We start from the raw sequence: 17417 nt of genomic DNA, 5'->3' as shown, positions 1-17417 counted from the left end.
GAAAGATGAATGACACATGGCTCTACCCTCTAATGCTCACCATCTACTGTTGGAAACAGACTTCTAAGCAGAGAAAAATACCACACTCGGTTTTTCTGGGTGCACAGAGTAGACAATGGCTCTGCCTTAGCATGGGAATGGGAGGGAAGAGAACTTACAGAAGGCTTCTAGAAAAGGTGACACTTTGGCTGGATCTTTCCAGGTGACCCAGAGTTTCCTAGTCAGAATAGAAGAAGAATAGCATTCCAGGCTGAGAATAGGAACTGAGTTTTCTTTAAAAATTCTCAAAGCAAAAGGAAGGCCATACAGAAGCAACTCAAAAGACCCTTCATGGAGGTTTGGTTATTATTATCCATCCTAGATTATCAGCAGTTACTGACTTTGTGCATTAAGTACTTAGAATGCCTTAGCTAACGTCCGATAGGGCAGTTGGGGATGAAGGAAACACATGTGCTGGAGATGAATGGGAGGTGACCCTCACCTTTTAGCCATGACAGTCCAGATTTCCCACTTTAGATTTGACCCAGTAAGTAAGTGGTCATCATAGCCATAATGACCAAAACACAGCAGTATTTCTCTATGAACTTTAGGAGCATCTGTAGAACTGAATGTGGATGCCCTTGACCTGTGTCCTTGGCTTATTACCAGGTACCTTCATTAAGTTTTTCATGACAAAAGTTTCTTTCTTGTTCAACCCAATTTTTACAAAATCTTAATGTTCCCTTTACACTGAAATTTTGCACAATAGGTATTAGCATCAGAGCAACATTCTTGTGAGTTCTAGAATCTTCTAGAGTAACTCTGAGCAAAGAGCCAATTATTACAGCCCTGACATTGGAGGGGACACTGGTTAGTATGAATAGCCCGAGAAGTATAGCTGGGTGGCTGTGGAGGCCACAGCATCTTTAGGATATTAAATAGGGCCAAAGGCAAATCAAACTGCACCTCCCCCCCTACCCCCCACCCCCACCCAATCTTGGAGTTATTCTTAGGTGCATGCAACAAGAGAGACCAACAGAGCTGGAAGAGTAGCCCCAGGGGAAATCCTTGGGCCCTGCAAGTTTCCACTAAATTCCTCACCTGAGCACTGCCCACTTCTTCACTTCTTTCTCTCTATTTCTTCCTTTCTCTTTCTGCATTCCTCTTGTCCAGTGAATATATATTTATCCTCCCCCCCACACACACACTGACTGGAAGTTTCTACAGAGTTCAGAGGTTTCAGCGACCAGACTTTTCACAACCATGCTGATGACAAAGATAAGAAGGCTATTCTCATTACTGCCTCTGGATGAGAGACAGCAGAATTAATGAGGCTCCTCTCCACAGGCCTGGCTAGACTGTCTTGGAGATGCTAGAGGGAAAGATGATCGGCTGTCCTCACTCAGGCCAGCGCCAAGAACCCAACACTGTGCTGGGCCTTGGTTGGTGCTGGGTGGGGAATGAGGGCAAGAAAGGTGGGGCAGGGAGAGCCCCAGAGGGGGCATTGGGAACCGACAATGAGATTCCATTTCCCATTTGTTCCTAAATTTATTTTTCTACCAAATTAAAGGAAACTTATCTTCTTCATACAGTAGAGAAGTAAATGAGACATGGGTAGGAAAAGTCTAAACCCCAATATAAATGAAAGGGTTTGAACCCAAGGGCTCAAACTGAACCGAGTCAGGGTGAGCTGGGCTAGACCTGGAATAGGAGGCGGTTAGTAGTCACTCTTCCCTCCCTTGGGTGTAAAAGACCCTGCATAAGAAGGGGCTGCAGAGCCTACTCGAGGTAAGCTGGGGGGGTAGGGGTGTGAGCCCGGGTTCAGGGCTCTAGCAAGCTGACCAACATCCCTGAGTCTAGGCTTCCCCATCTGTAAGATGGGAATTCTGATATTTCCACTTCATAGACTTAGGGACAGAATCCAATGCTCTACTGAGCACCAAATCACCTTATAAAATATAATACAAATGTGGTTATTAATGTTCCGTAACTAATACCATGGTGTTCCCTATACCATAATGGATTTCTAAAGGGAGAGTGTTCGCAAGAGAAAATAGTCTCAGAAGGACCTGATAGAACAAATCTTACACACTAAGATAATGTAAATCAGGTACATTTTAAAACTGAGTTTTTATGTAAGTGATTTAAAATCAGTTTATATTAACATTCAGAAGCATCTCCACATGCTCAGAAAGCCCCCTGTCCCTGGTTTCTGCCATTGCTGAGTTAGCCTCCCTTGGAAGGCTGTCCTTCCCTGCCCCATGCTGCTGGAGGTCCTTTAGGTGAACTCCCTCCCCTTTTCCCTGAGCAGATGGATGGGAGCATGGTACACTTCTGGTTATATTTCTAAAATAGTGTTGAGAGAGAAAAAGAGGGAGACAGGGAGGGCTCGCCTGACAGGAAGGGCAGGTTTTCCTGCCCTCCCTTCCCACCTGCCCCCACCCTAGTCACCTGCTCACCCCAGAGGAGCTGTCAGTCCAGCCCCACAAGTTAGAGGGTGCTACACTGCCCTGGCCCCACAGTCTTCTCATGAGATGCCGTCCTTCCCCCTGACTCCACCATCATCCCTGAACAAAGAAAGAAACCCCTCTTTCTAGCTCAGTTCTCACATCCAGGCCCAGGCTGGCTCAGTTACCCATCTTAGCCGGCAGCTAGCAAAGAATGGAATGGGGGCAGGGTCTGTGCCTGGGCCCCTGGGCTGGCCTGAGGAGTGTGTGCAGGCTGTACTTGGCCTTCCCAGGAGCACTGGCCTGGCCTTGTCCTGGGCTCCAGAGGGATGCACGCCTGAGTCCTGGGCCCCAGGAAAGGAGTGGTCAGACTCTCTGGTTTCCAGCATTGCTGTCTTCCACCTGGCCTCTGCATCCCCTGACTCTGCCTTGCCTTGGTTCCTGGTCACTGCTCCTCTGTAGGGCACAGACATGGCTACATGTTGTTCTTGAACTATTCTTCACTGTTCTTCAGGAGGTATACCTCCTGCCTGCCCCCATGCCTCTTATAAAGCCCTCAATTCCCATTTGCTAGCTGACTGAGCATCTGTCTGATAGACTGAATGGCAAACCAGTCCCAAGAGGTCTGAGTTTGTCCTCAATCATCTCTGACCAGGGAGGTTTCCAGGGTTTGGGGAAAAACAGAGAAATGTGACAAGTGCTTCAGGACTCTAAGCTTTAGGACCATAAGAAGAGCAGAAGGTCTTAGAGTTAGACTGACCTGGGCTGACTGCCAGCACTGCAGTTCATCTTATAGCCTTCAACAAACCCAGTAACTTTTTTTTTTTTTTTTTTTGCAGTTTTTGGCTGGAGCTGGGTTTGAACCCACCACCTCCGGCATATGGGGCCGGCACCCTACTCCTTGGAGCCACAGGCACTGCCCCAAACCCAGTAGCTTTTTACAATATCAGTTTCCCCATCTGTAAAATGGGGGGGGGGGTATTCTGAAGATTAAGTGTTCGCTAACGCATATTCAGTGTTCAGGCACACAACTCACCCACAGCACCACTCAAACTGTGTGTATGTGTGGATGGGGTCTAGCTTCTTGCATTCTTTGGGTTATTCAGTTGGTTGTTTTTTGCTTTGTGCACCTGTATGTTTAAGCTAAATGCCCTATCTTTGTGATCTGGCCTGCAGGGCCAAGGCTGGCCACAGATAACATACTGCTAGAGGGACATGAAAACCTTCCTTAATGTGTCACAGCTTTATTTTTCTTTATTTCTCAGTGACGACAGCAACGTTCCCCTCAGCAACATCAACAACAACACAGCTAACACGTGGACCCCCCACAGGTTTCTGTTGGCCTCACGGCCCCTGATTGCTTTGGAGATCTGAGCAACTCAGCCATGGGGCCGGGCTTGAAGCTGGTCTCCATGCCCCGATGTTGCTCTTATGCCTCACACTGGGGTTGCCTCAGCTCTGGGGAAGTGACAGAGAATAAGCCTTGCTCATTCCGAGGGGCCAGTGGTGTCAGTGATACCCAGTTAAAAGATGTCTGATCAGGACCTTGGGGCAATCCTGGCCTGGGAACTGAGAGGAAGGATCTGGCTAGCATTGGGGTTACACGGTTAAGTTTGCTCTCATTGACCAAATTTGCTAAGCAGCCATTGTGCAAGAGATGTCTTAGAAGCCACAGTGCTTGTGGAGGAAATTAACTCAAATTATTATTACATAGATCCCACTTAGCTAATTGCATTTAGTAAGTGTCCAGTGTACTGAGGAGGAAGGAAGATAAACACAGCCTTTGCTTTTGTGTAGCCCTTTGTTTTTTAAAAGTAACTTTTTAAACAGTTTGTTAGGGTTTCCCACCTTGTCTCTCTGACGTAAATGGCATAGATGTTACTATAGGCATTTTAAACAGATAACCCCACAGGTAGATATGGAGAGAGACCAAGTTATTATCCTAGATCCAGGGCATGTTGAGGGATCCAGGGCTCCTATCTCTTGGTCCTTTGTGTTTTTTGTTTGGTTTTCTCTTGTACCCGCCACAGGCTATTCTCTACACATCAGACAGAGTCATCTTTTAAACCTCAAATGAGGCGGTGTCATTCCTGCTCACACCCTCCAGTGGCTTCCCTGGAGAGACAGAGCACAATCTTTGCAGCCCACCCACCTGCTACAGCCCCTTCACGGAGCCTTTCTCCCTCCCTTGCTCTCCACGGCCTGCCTCCTCCTTCCCCAGGGCTTCCCAGTCCTCCAGGTCACTCTGTCCCACTGCCTGTGTTCTGCTGTCTCGAGTCTGTGTTTCCTGCCTCCCATCATCAGGTCAGCAGCTCCACGGGGTCAGAAACTTTGTTTTGTTCATGCTGCTTCCTCAGATTCTTAAATAGTATCTTGCACATAGTAATCAATAGAGGTTTTGAATGAATGGATATTGCACTGCATTGATAAAATAAAGCAAAAACATCCTGGGAGAGAGAGTGAGAAAAAAGAGGATGGGAAAGGAGAGACTAGCTGCCATGAGAGACTGCACCAGCTCTGCTGCGCTGCCCCTCTGCACCCAACCTGACACTCCTGAGCTTTCCAGTCACTTCTACCCAACAGATCTGATCAACAAACCAAGCTACAGTAACTCCAGAGTGGACTTTGACCCCAGATGGGGCCTTAACCCCAGGCCTAACTGCTAAAACTAACGCCTTCTCTAACTTTAACCCAGTCTGTAAGCACTCTCCTTAACTGGGTACTCCAGTGTCAGTGGCAAACCCAAATCCACAAGCACAGTCCCCTCTACTCAGATGGGCCTGTCTAGACTTAAGGAGCCAGCAGGCCCTACTCTTACCCCAATGCTGTCATTCACAGAGCCTTAGTTCACTCTGCCTTCATTCCCTTAGTGGAAAATGGGGGGTAGGGGTTGTGGACTAAAATCAGAGTCTCTGAAAGCTAGAAAAGACCTTAGAGATCATCCGTTTTCTTCCCTTTTTTGGATAAAATTAATACATACTATCATTTAGTTTTTACTTTTCCTGTTGGTTCTTTGTTTCTTTTTCTTGCCCTCTTGTGGATCAATCAAGTGTTAGTATTTCGTTTTACCCCCTCTATTTGTTTTTTTAGTTAAACTTCTTTGTTTTGTTTCCTAAGTGTTTGTTCTAGGGATTACAATGTGCACCCTAAACTTATCATACAGTTTATCTTGAATTCACATTTAAGAACTTAAACCAAGGTAATTCCTTGTGGTGCACTGTCATCATATATCTTAGTCCCGTGTATGTGATAAGCCCCACTATTGTTGTTGTTGTATTAGATGATTGTCTTTTCAAGAAATTAAGACCTGAAGTGATTATGCATTTAAAGCTACCCCTATACTTGCAATTTCTGATGCTCTTCTTTTCGGTAGGTAAAGTTTCTATTTTATATTATTTCCTCTCAACCTGAAGAACTTCACAATTCTCTTCCTCCTGTATGGACACTGCAGCCTCTTTACCCTTCTATCCCTGCTTTCCCAAATGCTCCAAAATCTGCAAATTTGCATCCATTCATTTCCCACAAGGCCAAGTGGCCTTGATAACAAGTGGCCAAGATAAATTTTTAGGCATTTCCAAACTCCCTAAGGACAGGTCCAGGTGGAGCCACGAGAGAGAAGAGAATGTAATTAACATCTCCTCCCCTCAAAAGAGACCTCTCTGACCCTAGAATATGAGATGAAACTAGTGGATTTATCATCCTTTCCCTGCTGAGGGACGAATGAGTATCTCAAACCTTTTCAGCCGCAGTGTGAACCCCTTCATCATTTCAGGTGTTTATGGAGCCCCTCCCAGTGCAGGCCCTTGGGTAGGGGAGGAGAAAAGTGGAGGTGGAGAGATGACAGGATGTCAAGGGGCTTTCGGATGAGTTGGGAGACCACATACACCCATCCAAAGGACATCAGCAATCCAGTCCTCCCTTTTGCTGCTTCTCCTTCCTCTTCTTCATTCTTTGCCCGCCAATTAGCAAGGATTAGCAGAATTGTTATTGGAATGAACATGATCAGGTAAGAAAAGATGATCTAAGAAGTCCTTAGATTCTGGACTCTGCTGAGGATGTTGTTTCCAAGGCCCTCCCATCCCTAAATAGTAAGAGATAAGAAGAGGCCACCTCAAAGCCTTGAGAACAGATAGATGATGGCAAATCCAAGGTTGTCCTGCTGTACAGGTGGCAGATTTGGACAGGACAAGGGCACACGGCAGCAGCAGTCCTCTGCAGGGTTATGAAGGGATGAGGGATGCTAGGAGCATCCTTAAGCTCTGAGGCAGTGACCAGAGAGATGCACAGCTGGCACCAGGGCAGGACCCTTCCTGGCCCCCAAATCCCCAGCATTTTTTTCCTTCTCCTTCTCTATCAATGTCCCAATCCCTTTAACAGCTGACCTCTAATCATCCTACAGAACATACTAAAGCTCCACCATTAAGGTTTCCACAACTACTGGTGGTGTTCCCTCTCTTCTTCTCATTTTTTTCTGATCCAGAGCCCTGGAGCCACTCAGACCAGGGTTCAAACCCCAGATGGACCTCTTACCAGTGCTGCCCTTGGATAAATCACCTTCTTCATTGAGGCTTGGTTTCCTTGTCTGCAAAAATGGGGACATCTTCTTTATTTGGAAAATTCTTCAAGAATGAATATAACAGATGTTGACTTAATATCCTTAAAATATAAAAGAGTTCATCCAAAATGACAGGAAATACACTAAGACAAAAACAATAGGTACCCAGGGGTGGTGAAGAGATAATTCATGTCAAAACACGTTTAACATTGTCAATAATAAAAGTAAAACTTAAATCCGTGAAGCACATTTTGTTTATAAAAGCTGGTATAGTTTAGAATCTATGATAGTCAATATTGGCAAGTGTGTGGTAAGATGGGCAATCCTTGAACTGGCTATTCAGAATACTTTTGGAACACAATTTGGCAATCTGTACCAAGAGTGTAACAATGCTTGTACACTTTGACACAGTAATTTCATTTCTAGGAATCTGGTTGAGGACATAATTAGAGAGAAGGTCAAAGATTAATATTCATTACAGAGTTATTAAAAGGAAATTTTTAGAAACAAAAATCTAAATGGCTATGAGTAAAAGAATGCCTACATTGGCTATAATGCCTTCTTAAAGTAGACTCACACAGCTATTAAAAATAATATTTTTAATGATTAATAATAATACAATGATTATAACAGATCGTTGCTGATAAGCAGGATATAGTGTTTTATATAACATATAATCTCAATTTTATGTAGCCATATTTATAGACACATATATGTATTCCATTAGAAAAAAAGAAATAAACACCCCCAAATGTTAATAAGAGTAATTTGAAAGGTTACAGATAATCTTTTCTCTTTTAAAATATTTACAGATTTCAAAGGGACAGTAACAGATTTGTTATGTGGATATAGTGCATAGTAGTGAACTATATTTCCTGAATCTTTCACAATAAGCAAGAGTTACAAAATTAGAAAACAAACTACTATTTAAGATCACAATTACACTGTTTGAATCTATAACTCCTCTTCTTCAAATTTGTCCTTTAAAAACATCAGACATTCAGTAAAAGATGTTGGTACAAAGATGTTAATGAATCATTATTTATACTTGCAAAAGATAGAAAACATATGTCTACCAGTTGGAGAATGGTTAAGAAAATAGTTGTGTCTCCATATAATGCAACACTGTGAAGGCGCTAAACATGATTTTTTTTTTTTTTATTGTTGGGGATTCATTGAGGGTACAATAAGCCAGGTTACACTGATTGCATTTGTTAGGTAAAGTCCCTCTTGCAATCCTGTCTTGCCCCCAGAAGGTGTGGCACACACCAAGGCCCCCCCCCCTCCGTCCCTCTCTCTGCTCTTCTTTTCCCCACCCCTTCCTCCTTCTTTCTATCTCTGCTCTCCCTTTCCCCCACTCCCACCATGACCTTAATTGTCGTTAATTGTCCTCATATCAAAATTGAGTACATAGGATTCATGCTTCTCCATTCTTGTGATGCTTTACTAAGAATAATGTCTTCCACTTCCATCCAGGTTAATGTGAAGGATGTAAAGTCTACATTTTTTTAATAGCTGAATAGTATTCCATGGTATACATATACCACAGCTTGTTAATCCATTCCTGGGTTGGTGGGCATTTAGTTTGTTTCCACATTTTGGCGATTGTAAATTGAGCTGCTAGTACAAGTGTCCTTGTGATAAAAGGATTTTTTCCCTTCTGTGTAGATGCCCATTAATGGGATTGCAGGATCAAATGGGAGGTCTAGCTTGAGTGCTTTGAGGTTTCTCCATACTTCCTTCCAGAAAGGTCGTACTAGTTTGTAGTCCCACCAACAGTGTAAAAGTGTTCCCTTCTCTCCACATCCACGCCAGCATCTGCAGTTTTCAGATTTTGTGATGTTGGGTTAGATGATATCTCAGGGTTGTTTTGATTTGCATTTTTCTAATATATACAGATGATGAACATTTTTTCATGTGTTTGTTAGCCATTCGTCTGTCATCTTTAGAGAAGGTTCTATTCATGTCTCTTGCCCATTGATATATGGGATTGTTGGCTTTTTTCATGTGGATTAATTTGAGTTCTCTATAGATCCTAGTTATCAAGCTTTTGTCTGATTCAAAATATGCAAATATCCTTTCCCATTGTGTAGGTTGTCTATTTGCTTTGGTTGTTGCCTCCTTAGCTGTACAGAAGCTTTTCAGTTCAATGAAGTCCCATTTGTTTATTTTTTGTTGTTGTTGTAATTGCCATGGCAGTCTTCTTCATGAAGTATTTCCCCAGGCCAATATCTTCCAGTGTTTTACCTATGCTTTCTTTGAGGATTTTTATTGTTTCATGCCTTAAATTTAAGTCCTTTATCCATCTTGAATCAATTTTTGTGAGTGGGGAAAGGTGTGGGTCCAGTTTCAGTCTTTTACATGTAGACATCCAGTTCTCCCAACACCATTTATTAAATAGGGAGTCTTTCCCCCAAGGTATGCTCTTGTTTGGTTTATCAAAGATTAGGTGGTTGTAAGATGTTAGTTTCATTTCTTGGTTTTCTATTCAATTCCAAGTGTCTATGTCTCTATTTTGGTGCCAGTACCATGCTGTCTTGAGCACTATGGCTTTGTAGTACAGCCTAAAATCCGGTATGGTAATGCCCCCAGCTTTATTTTTATTACTAAGAACTGCCTTAGCTATACGGGGTTTTTTCTGGTTCCATACAAAATGCAGAATCATTTTTTCCAAATCTTGGAAGTACTATGTTGGTATTTTAATAGGAATGGCATTGAATAGGTAGATTGCTTTGGGGAGTATAGACATTTTAACAATGTTGATTCTTCCCATCTATGAGCATGGTATGTTCTTCCACTTGTTAATATTCTCTGCATTTCCTTTCTGAGGATTTCATAATTTTCTTTATAGAGGTCCTTCACCTCCTTCTTTAGGTATATTCCTAGGTATTTCATTTTCGTTGAGACTATGGTGAAGGGAGTTGTGTCCTTAATTAGCTTCTCACCTTGACTGTTATTGGCATATACAAAGGCTACTGACTTGTAGACATTGATTTTATATCCTGAAACATTACTGTATTTTTTGATGACTTCTAGGAGTCTTGTGGTTGAGTCTTTGGGGTTCTCTAAGTATAAGATCATGTCGTCAGCAAAGAGGGAGAGTTTGACCTCCTCTGCTCCCATTTGGATTCCCTTTATTTCCTTGTCTTGCCTAATTGTATTGGCTAGAACTTCCAGCACCATGTTGAATAGTAAAGGTGACAGAGGAAAACCTTGTCTGGTTCCAGTTCTAAGAGGAAAAGCTTTCAGTTTAACTCTATTCAGTAAAATATTAGCTGTGTGTTTCTCATAGATAGCTTCAATCAGTTTTAGAAATGTGCCACCTATCCTATACTCTTCAGTGTTCTAATTAGAAAAGGATGCTGGATTTTATTGAATGCTTTTTCTGCAACTATTGAGAGGATCATATTATCTTTATTTTTGCCTCTGTTAATACAGTGGATAACATTTATGGACTTGCGTATGTTAAACCAGCCTTGCATCCCTGGGATGAAACCTACTTGATCATGATGTATGACTTTTTTGATATAAGCTGTAATATTGGCTAGGATTTTGTTTAGAATTTTTGCATCTATATTCATGAGTGAGATTCATCTGAAATTCTCCTTTTTGGTTGGGCCTTTTCCTGGTTTTGGTATCAGGGTGATGTTTGCTTCATAGAACGTGTTGGGGAAGATTCCTTTTTCCTCAATTTTTTGGAATAATTTCTGCAGTACAGGAATAAGCTCTTCTTTGAAGGGTTTGATAGAATTCTGGTGTGAAGCCATCTGGACCAGGGCATTTTTTGGTTGGAAGATTTTTTATTATTTCTTTAATCTCAGTGCTTGAAATTGGTCTGTTCAGGAGCTCTATTTCTTCCTGGCTAAGTCTAGGGAGAGGGTGTGATTCCAAATATTGATCCATTTTCTTCATATTGTCAAATTTCTGGGCATAGAGTTTCTGGTAGTATTCAGAGATGATCTCTTATATCTCTGTGGGATCAGTTGTTATTTCCCCTTTATCATTTCTGATTGAGGTTACTAGAGATTTTACTTTTCTATTTCTTGTTAGTCTGGCCAATGGTTTATCTATTTTATTTATTTTTTCAAAAAAACAACTCCTTGTTTCATTAATTTTCTGAATGATTCTTTTGTTTTCAATTTCATTGATCTCTGATTTGATTTTGGATATTTCTTTTCTTCTACTGGGTTTAGGCTTAGATTGTTCTTCTTTTTCCAATTCCATAAGATGGCTTGTAAGTTTGTTGATCCGCTCTCTTTCTGTTTTTTGAACGTAGGCATCTAAAGCGATAAATTTTCCTCTCAAAACTGCTTTTGCAGTATCCCACAGGTTTTGGTAGCTTGTGTCTTCATTGTTGTTATGCTCAAGGAAGTTAATGATTTCCTGTTTTATTTCTTCCTTCACCCATCTGTTATTCAACAGAAGGTTGTTTAATTTCTATGCCTTTGTGTGGGGTTGAACATTTTTGTTAGAGTTGAGTTCCACCTTTAGTGCCTTATGGTCTGAGAAGATACAAGGTAAAATTTCAATTCTTTTTATTCTGTTGATACTTGTTTTGTATTCCAGGATATGATCAATTTTGGAGAATGTTCCATGGGGTGATGAGAAGAATGTATATTCTTTATCTTTGGGATGGAGTGTTCTATATGCATCTATCAAGCACAGTTGTTCTAGGGTCTCATTTAAATCTCTTATATCTTTGTTTAATTTCTGTTTAGAGGATCTGTCCAGCTCTGTAAGAGGAGCGTTAAAGTCCCCTGTTATTGTGGTATTATCGGATATCATATTTCTCAGACTGAGTAAGGTCTGTTTCAAGAATCTGGGAGCATTTAAATTGGTGCATAAATATTTAAAATTGAAATGTCTTCTTGTTGAATTTCTCCCTTGACCAATATAAAGTGACCATCTTTGTCTTTTTTGACGTTAGTTGCTTTAAATCCACATGTATCTGAAAATAAGATTGCAATTCCTCTTTTCTTCTGAATTCCATTTGCCTGAAAAATTGTCTTCCAACCCTTGACTCAGAGTTTTAATTTGTCTTTTGAAGCCAGGTGTGTTTCCTGCAGACAGCAAATGAATGGCTTGTGTTTTTTAATCCAGTCAGCCAATCTATGTCTCTTCAGTGGGAATTCAAGCCATTAACATTTATTGAGATAATTGATAAGCGTGGTAGTATTCTATTCATCTTATTTTGTGAGAGTCCATTGATTAGTTTTATCTTTTGCATCAGTGTGGAGGTTAGGTTCTGTCCTTTAATTTCTGAGTTCTTACTTTGCTGCTGATCCATTGTGATGGTCAGGGTGTAGAACAGGTTGAAGTATTTTCTATAGAGCTGGTCTTGTTGTGGTGAATTTCCTCAATGTTTGTGTATCCATAAATGATTTGATTTCTCTGTCAATTTTAAAGCTTAGCTTAGCAGGGTACAGAATTCTGGGCTGGAAATTGTTCTGTTTAAGTAGATTAAAGGTAGATGACCATTGTCTTCTTGCTTGGAAAGTTTCATTAGAGAAGTCTACAGTCATTCTGATGGATTTGCCCCTGTAGGTCAACTGGCACTTACTCCTGGCAGCTTGCAGAATCTTTTCTTTTGTCTTGACTTTGGACAGGTTCATCACAATGTGTCTTAGAGAACCTCGGTTAGAGTTGAGGTGACCTGGGGTCCGATATCCCTCTGAAAGCAGTGTGTCAGAATCTTTGGTGATATTTGGGAAATTTTCATTTATAATATTCTCTAGTATGGCTTCCATTCCTCTGGGGCATTCTTCTTCCCCTTCTGGGATTCCTATAACTCGTATGTTGGAATGCTTCATAAAGTCCCATAATTCTGACAGTGAACATTCTGCTTTCTCTCTCTTTTCTGCCTCTTTAACTATCTGAGTTATCTCAAGAACTTTGTCCTCTACCTCCGAAATTCTTTCTTCTGCATGGTCTGACCCATTGCTGATACTTTCCATTGCATCTTTAAGTTCCCTAATTGACTGCTTAAGTTCCTTCAGCTCCGCTATATCCTTTCTATATTCTTCATATCGTTCATCTCTTATTTGATTCTGTTTTTGGATTTCCTTTTGGTTATTTTCCACTTTATTAGCAGTTTCCTTCATTGTTTCCATCATTTGCTTCATTGTTTTCATCATGTGTATTCTAAATTCCCTTTTTGTCATTCCTAATATTTCTTTATAGGTAGAATCTTCTGCAGTAGCTACCTCACGGTCCCTTAGAGGGGTTGCTCTGGACTGGTTCTTCATGTTGCCTGGAGTTTTTTGCTGATTCTTCCTCATGAGTGATTTCTTTTATCTGTTTCCTTGCCCTAATTTTCCTTTCACTTCCTCTTGCTCTTTAAGTTTCTGTGCCAGATTTCCACTGTTTTTGTCCTCTTGGGGTCCAGAAGTCTCTCGCTGACTCCCTGTATCCTCAAGGGGATGATTATAGGCAGATCCCACCAGCCAGAGATGCCTGGAGTCTTATCTCCCCAGACTCACAGTGCCCAGTTGCAGGGAAGCTGTTACTCGGCTGCCATCTTGCTCTCACACCCTCTAAATTCGTCTCTTTCTGTTTCTTTTCTGGACTCGGCTGTAGGCTTCCAAACCTTCTGTTAGTGTCTTCAAATTCTCAGGCTCCACCTTCCCTTCCTTGGGGCTTTGTTGACATGAATTGTGGACATTGTCTTCTCTTACTAGTTTTCCAGGCTAGGAAGTCAGTCCTTTGATTTGGCCCCAGACCAAGTCGCCAACATTGAATGACTTTTTTAGAGTTTTTAATGACATGAAATATTTTTTATAAATTTTATTTTAAAAAGAGTATATAATTCTACATACAGTGGAATATTGCATGTTTAAGATCATTTTCAAACTTGGAATGTACACACTTAAATGCTCACAATGGTTTATCCCTACTATGGGTTACATATGATTTTTATGACACTTTTATTTTATATACCATGTCTACAATGACATGAATTACTTGATGACCAGAACTTTAAAAAAAGAAAAGAAAAAGAGCAATAGACAGAGGGTGGGAGGGACCTCTCTGTTGGGTGATGGAGGAAATGACAATTATGGAGATTATTGAGAAGATTAAATGAGGTAACACTCCTGAATGTGACTAGCATGTAATAGGTGCTCAATAAATGCAGATTCATTCCCCCTTCTATTCCTGCACTCATCTTCCTCATTCTGAATGACTCCGTGTGCCACTGACAGTCTGTCTTACTCTCCTTCACTTGAGTAACATTTGTCTCCCAGTGGGTCTGTTGACCTAAGAGGATGGAGCTAGCTCCTACCCACAACAGGAGCTGTAGGCAGCATTGCTGAGTAGGGACAGAGGAATAGGGGCAACATCGGCTTCCTTCCACTCCAGTAATCTATGCTCATGATTTCTTCTCAGGGTGACATCTAGGAAGGTAAGGTTTGCATGAAGTGTAGTAAGAGGTAAGCTCCCTTGTAAATGGATCTTTTCTCCTCTTTCTCCTCTCCAATCTAGTGCTAGAAGATCTATCAGACAAAGAAGGCAAGAAGATGGCTCCAAGAAAACTTTCCTCTGCCAAACAGTCCTCTCTGGCTGATAACTGGTATCCCACCATTAAAGCTTAATGATGGTTAAGTAAGACTCTTTCCATTCACTTTATACAATACAGATTCCTTTTGGGCTCTGATATTTTAGTATGCATATATTTATTAGCTCCCCTTCAGAAGGCATGTATGTGAGAGGCCCAGCATAGGGAACTACCAAGAACAAACATACCTGGGGAAGAGGGGATGGAATCTTTCTATTAGCAAACTCATGCTGAGGCTTCTACCATATGCCAGACACTACTATGTCATAGCTGATGCAAAATGATAACAAGGCAAGGTCTGGTTCTCAGGTCTCTGAAAGAGGAGAACTAAGACAACCTTCTGAAAAACAACAGCAAAAACATATGGTAGAATAGAACTGCAGCATGGAAGGGACCTTAAAAGCTTTCTAGGTGGCTGTTCAATTGGTTATCAAATGACTATTGTAAGTAATAAGCACAAGGGATACAGGGCTCAGAGATGGCTTGATCCAGGACTGTCTGGGAAAGCTTCATGTGCAGAAAGATTATTAGGACTGGGTGAGCAGAGGATTGGGAAAGGCATTCAGGACATGTAAAGCACAGAGCTGAGAAAATATTTGAAGGACAGTATGTAAAGACTGTTGGAAGGAGGTTGGTGATGGGCAGAAGTAGGAAAAAGTGCACTCAAGGGAGTTAGGTTCAGTTTTCAAAGGCCCCAGAATGCCAGGTTTGGGTGTCTGGGCTTTGTACTCTGGACAATGAGAGGCCCCAGCTTTCCAAGCGAAGAAGTGATTTGGAAAAGAGGTTTCTATAGGTGACGCTAACATTGACAGGTGAGGGTAGTTAGAGACCATGTGGGGAGTCAGAGATGTTCCCTGCAATCCAAGTGAGATTGACAGGGCATGGATTTGGCCTGTGGAGGTAGGAATGGAAAGAAAAAGACAGTGGTGAAGGACTGTCAAGGGAGGACTGGGCAGCCCTTGGGGGCTGAGTGAGGGCCAAACTGGCAGCCCAGAACACTCTGCGTACCTTGGTCTCAGCTGCTGAGGCGCCACTGCTTCAGTAGTGCTCAGAATCTCTGGGGGAGGGAGAGGAAGCATGTTTCTAACGAGAGTTTCCAGGAGTTGTGCACCAACCGGGGCCTGGCACCCAGGGCAGGGGTGGAGTCAGGGAGAGAGGCGGCTTCTCCTATTCTCTTGGACAACAATGCACCTCAACCAGCCATTTTCTGTGGTTAAAATGAAGGCCTTCCCCACCAGCCAGTCCCTCACCCACAGGAAATCCGTGTCCCAGGAGTCCACAGCTGTGAATACAGTCTGTTAAATAGCTAAAGACGGGCCTGGGGCTGCCTGGTGCAGGCCTCCAGGACCATCTCAGGGGCCCAAAGCAGCCAAGCACTGGTCACTGTTGCCATCTGGCAGGCCTTATTGAGTACCTGTGGACACAGAGGGAGACAAAGCCACAGTCCAGTGGGGCGAGACCAGTCAACACTTTAACGTGGCCAGGCACTTGTGGTCACAAAATGGTCAGTGGAGCTCTCTGCCAGGTGTCATAGAAGCAGAGGATGGAGCTAGAGTGTTCAGGGAGAAGTGAAGAAAGGCTTCACAGAGATGGCATGGTGAACAGATCTTGAAGGGAACAGTAGGGGCTCGTAAGGTATATTGTATTCCAGAAGATGTCCTGTGCCAAGGCCTGACACACTGTGGTGCATGCTGAGGACCACAAGTCACAGGCCAAGCTGCAGAGAACAGTGCAGGTAGAAAGGTGGGAAAATGGGACTGGAGAGATAAACAAGGTCCAGGTGCTGAGGACCCCTGTGGCATCCCAAGGTGTATGTCTTACCCTACAGATCCTGGGGACCCTGGAGCTCAGACACAGCCACTCCCTGCTGGCCCCTCCTCTAGCTGAGCTCAGGAGTCCAGGGGAGGCACGGATGGCTGAGGGAGAAAAACATTTCTGTGTAACTCACAGTCCACCAGGCAGGCTCCCACCTGAGGGCTTTGCACCATGTGTTTCCTCTCCTAGAATGCTCTTCCCCAGATACTCCACCCAGCTCTGTCATTCATTTCCCTTGCCCTCCTCTTTCTTTCTTATTTTATTTCTGTGGCAAGTACCACCCACTGCAGAATAAACTCACACTATTATTCCTCGTCTCTCTCTACTAGAATGTGAGCTCTAGGTGAGCAAGGATCTTTACTTACTTTGTTCACCAGCTGTATCCCCAGCACCTAGAACACTCAGAAGCTCTCTGCCTATTTATGAAAGAAATGACTGAGTGAACAAATGAAGGCAGAATAGTAATCCCAGTGTCCAACACAGAGCTATGTGAGTGTGTGTGTGTAAGTCGAGCTGCTATTGTTAGGGCGCCACCAAGTGAGTGCCCCCAGGTTCCCCTGCAGACCCCAAGGGCTGGTCTGGGCTCCCCAACGTGGAGCGCTTTCCCCTCACCGGCCGCTGCCCAGCAGGGCACTTGGCACAGCCTGGGGCGAACGTGCCGCTTGGAGAATAAAGCGCTTCCTCGGCGCTGCCGCCCTGCCAGGCTGCCCAGGCTGGGCCGAGAGTCCCGGAAACAACTCCCCTCCACGGCCCTGCCAGTGTGGTCCTCCCAGGGCGCGACAATGGGTCGTCTGCAGGAAAGGCCAGCTGCCGGAAGCCTGGGCGGAGTTTTCTAGGAAGCGGCCCTTGCCCGCCTCTCCTAGTCCCGCCTGGAGAAGAAGAGAAAGCAGGTCCTAAGGCGGGAGCCCGAGTGGGCGGGGCATTTCTCCCGTCCGGTCTCTCTCCTACCCCTAAATCTCTCTGAACAGGTTCCCACGTGCAGAAAATATCCTGGTGTCCCTGTCCCCATTCATCATTTTGGAATTACACTATTTTTACTTATATAAAAAGAAAGCTACACAAACGGATC

General features: G+C 43.2%; 1 protein-coding gene across 2 annotated transcripts in view; it reads left to right on the top strand.

Moving 5' to 3' along the window:
• LOC128583112 (uncharacterized) overlaps positions 1 to 14576 on the top strand; it is a 28524-nt gene extending 13948 nt beyond the window's left edge. The window contains exon 2 of one of the 2 annotated variants that reach the window (XR_008379382.1): positions 14461 to 14573. Coding sequence is in view for 1 of the 2 variants with exons in the window: in XM_053587012.1 (XP_053442987.1) it covers positions 14461 to 14466 (6 nt within the window). In the remaining variant the exon portion in view is untranslated. Of the gene's footprint in view, positions 1 to 14460 lie in introns of both variants that reach the window. The other variant, XM_053587012.1, reaches the window with a different exon arrangement.
• The last annotated feature ends 2841 nt before the right edge of the window (positions 14577 to 17417 follow it).

Source organism: Nycticebus coucang, chromosome 4, assembly GCF_027406575.1.
Source record: "Nycticebus coucang isolate mNycCou1 chromosome 4, mNycCou1.pri, whole genome shotgun sequence".
NCBI lineage: Eukaryota > Metazoa > Chordata > Mammalia > Primates > Lorisidae > Nycticebus > Nycticebus coucang.
Note: the sequence above shows the minus strand (reverse complement) of the source record. Positions and strands in the feature narration are given on the sequence as shown.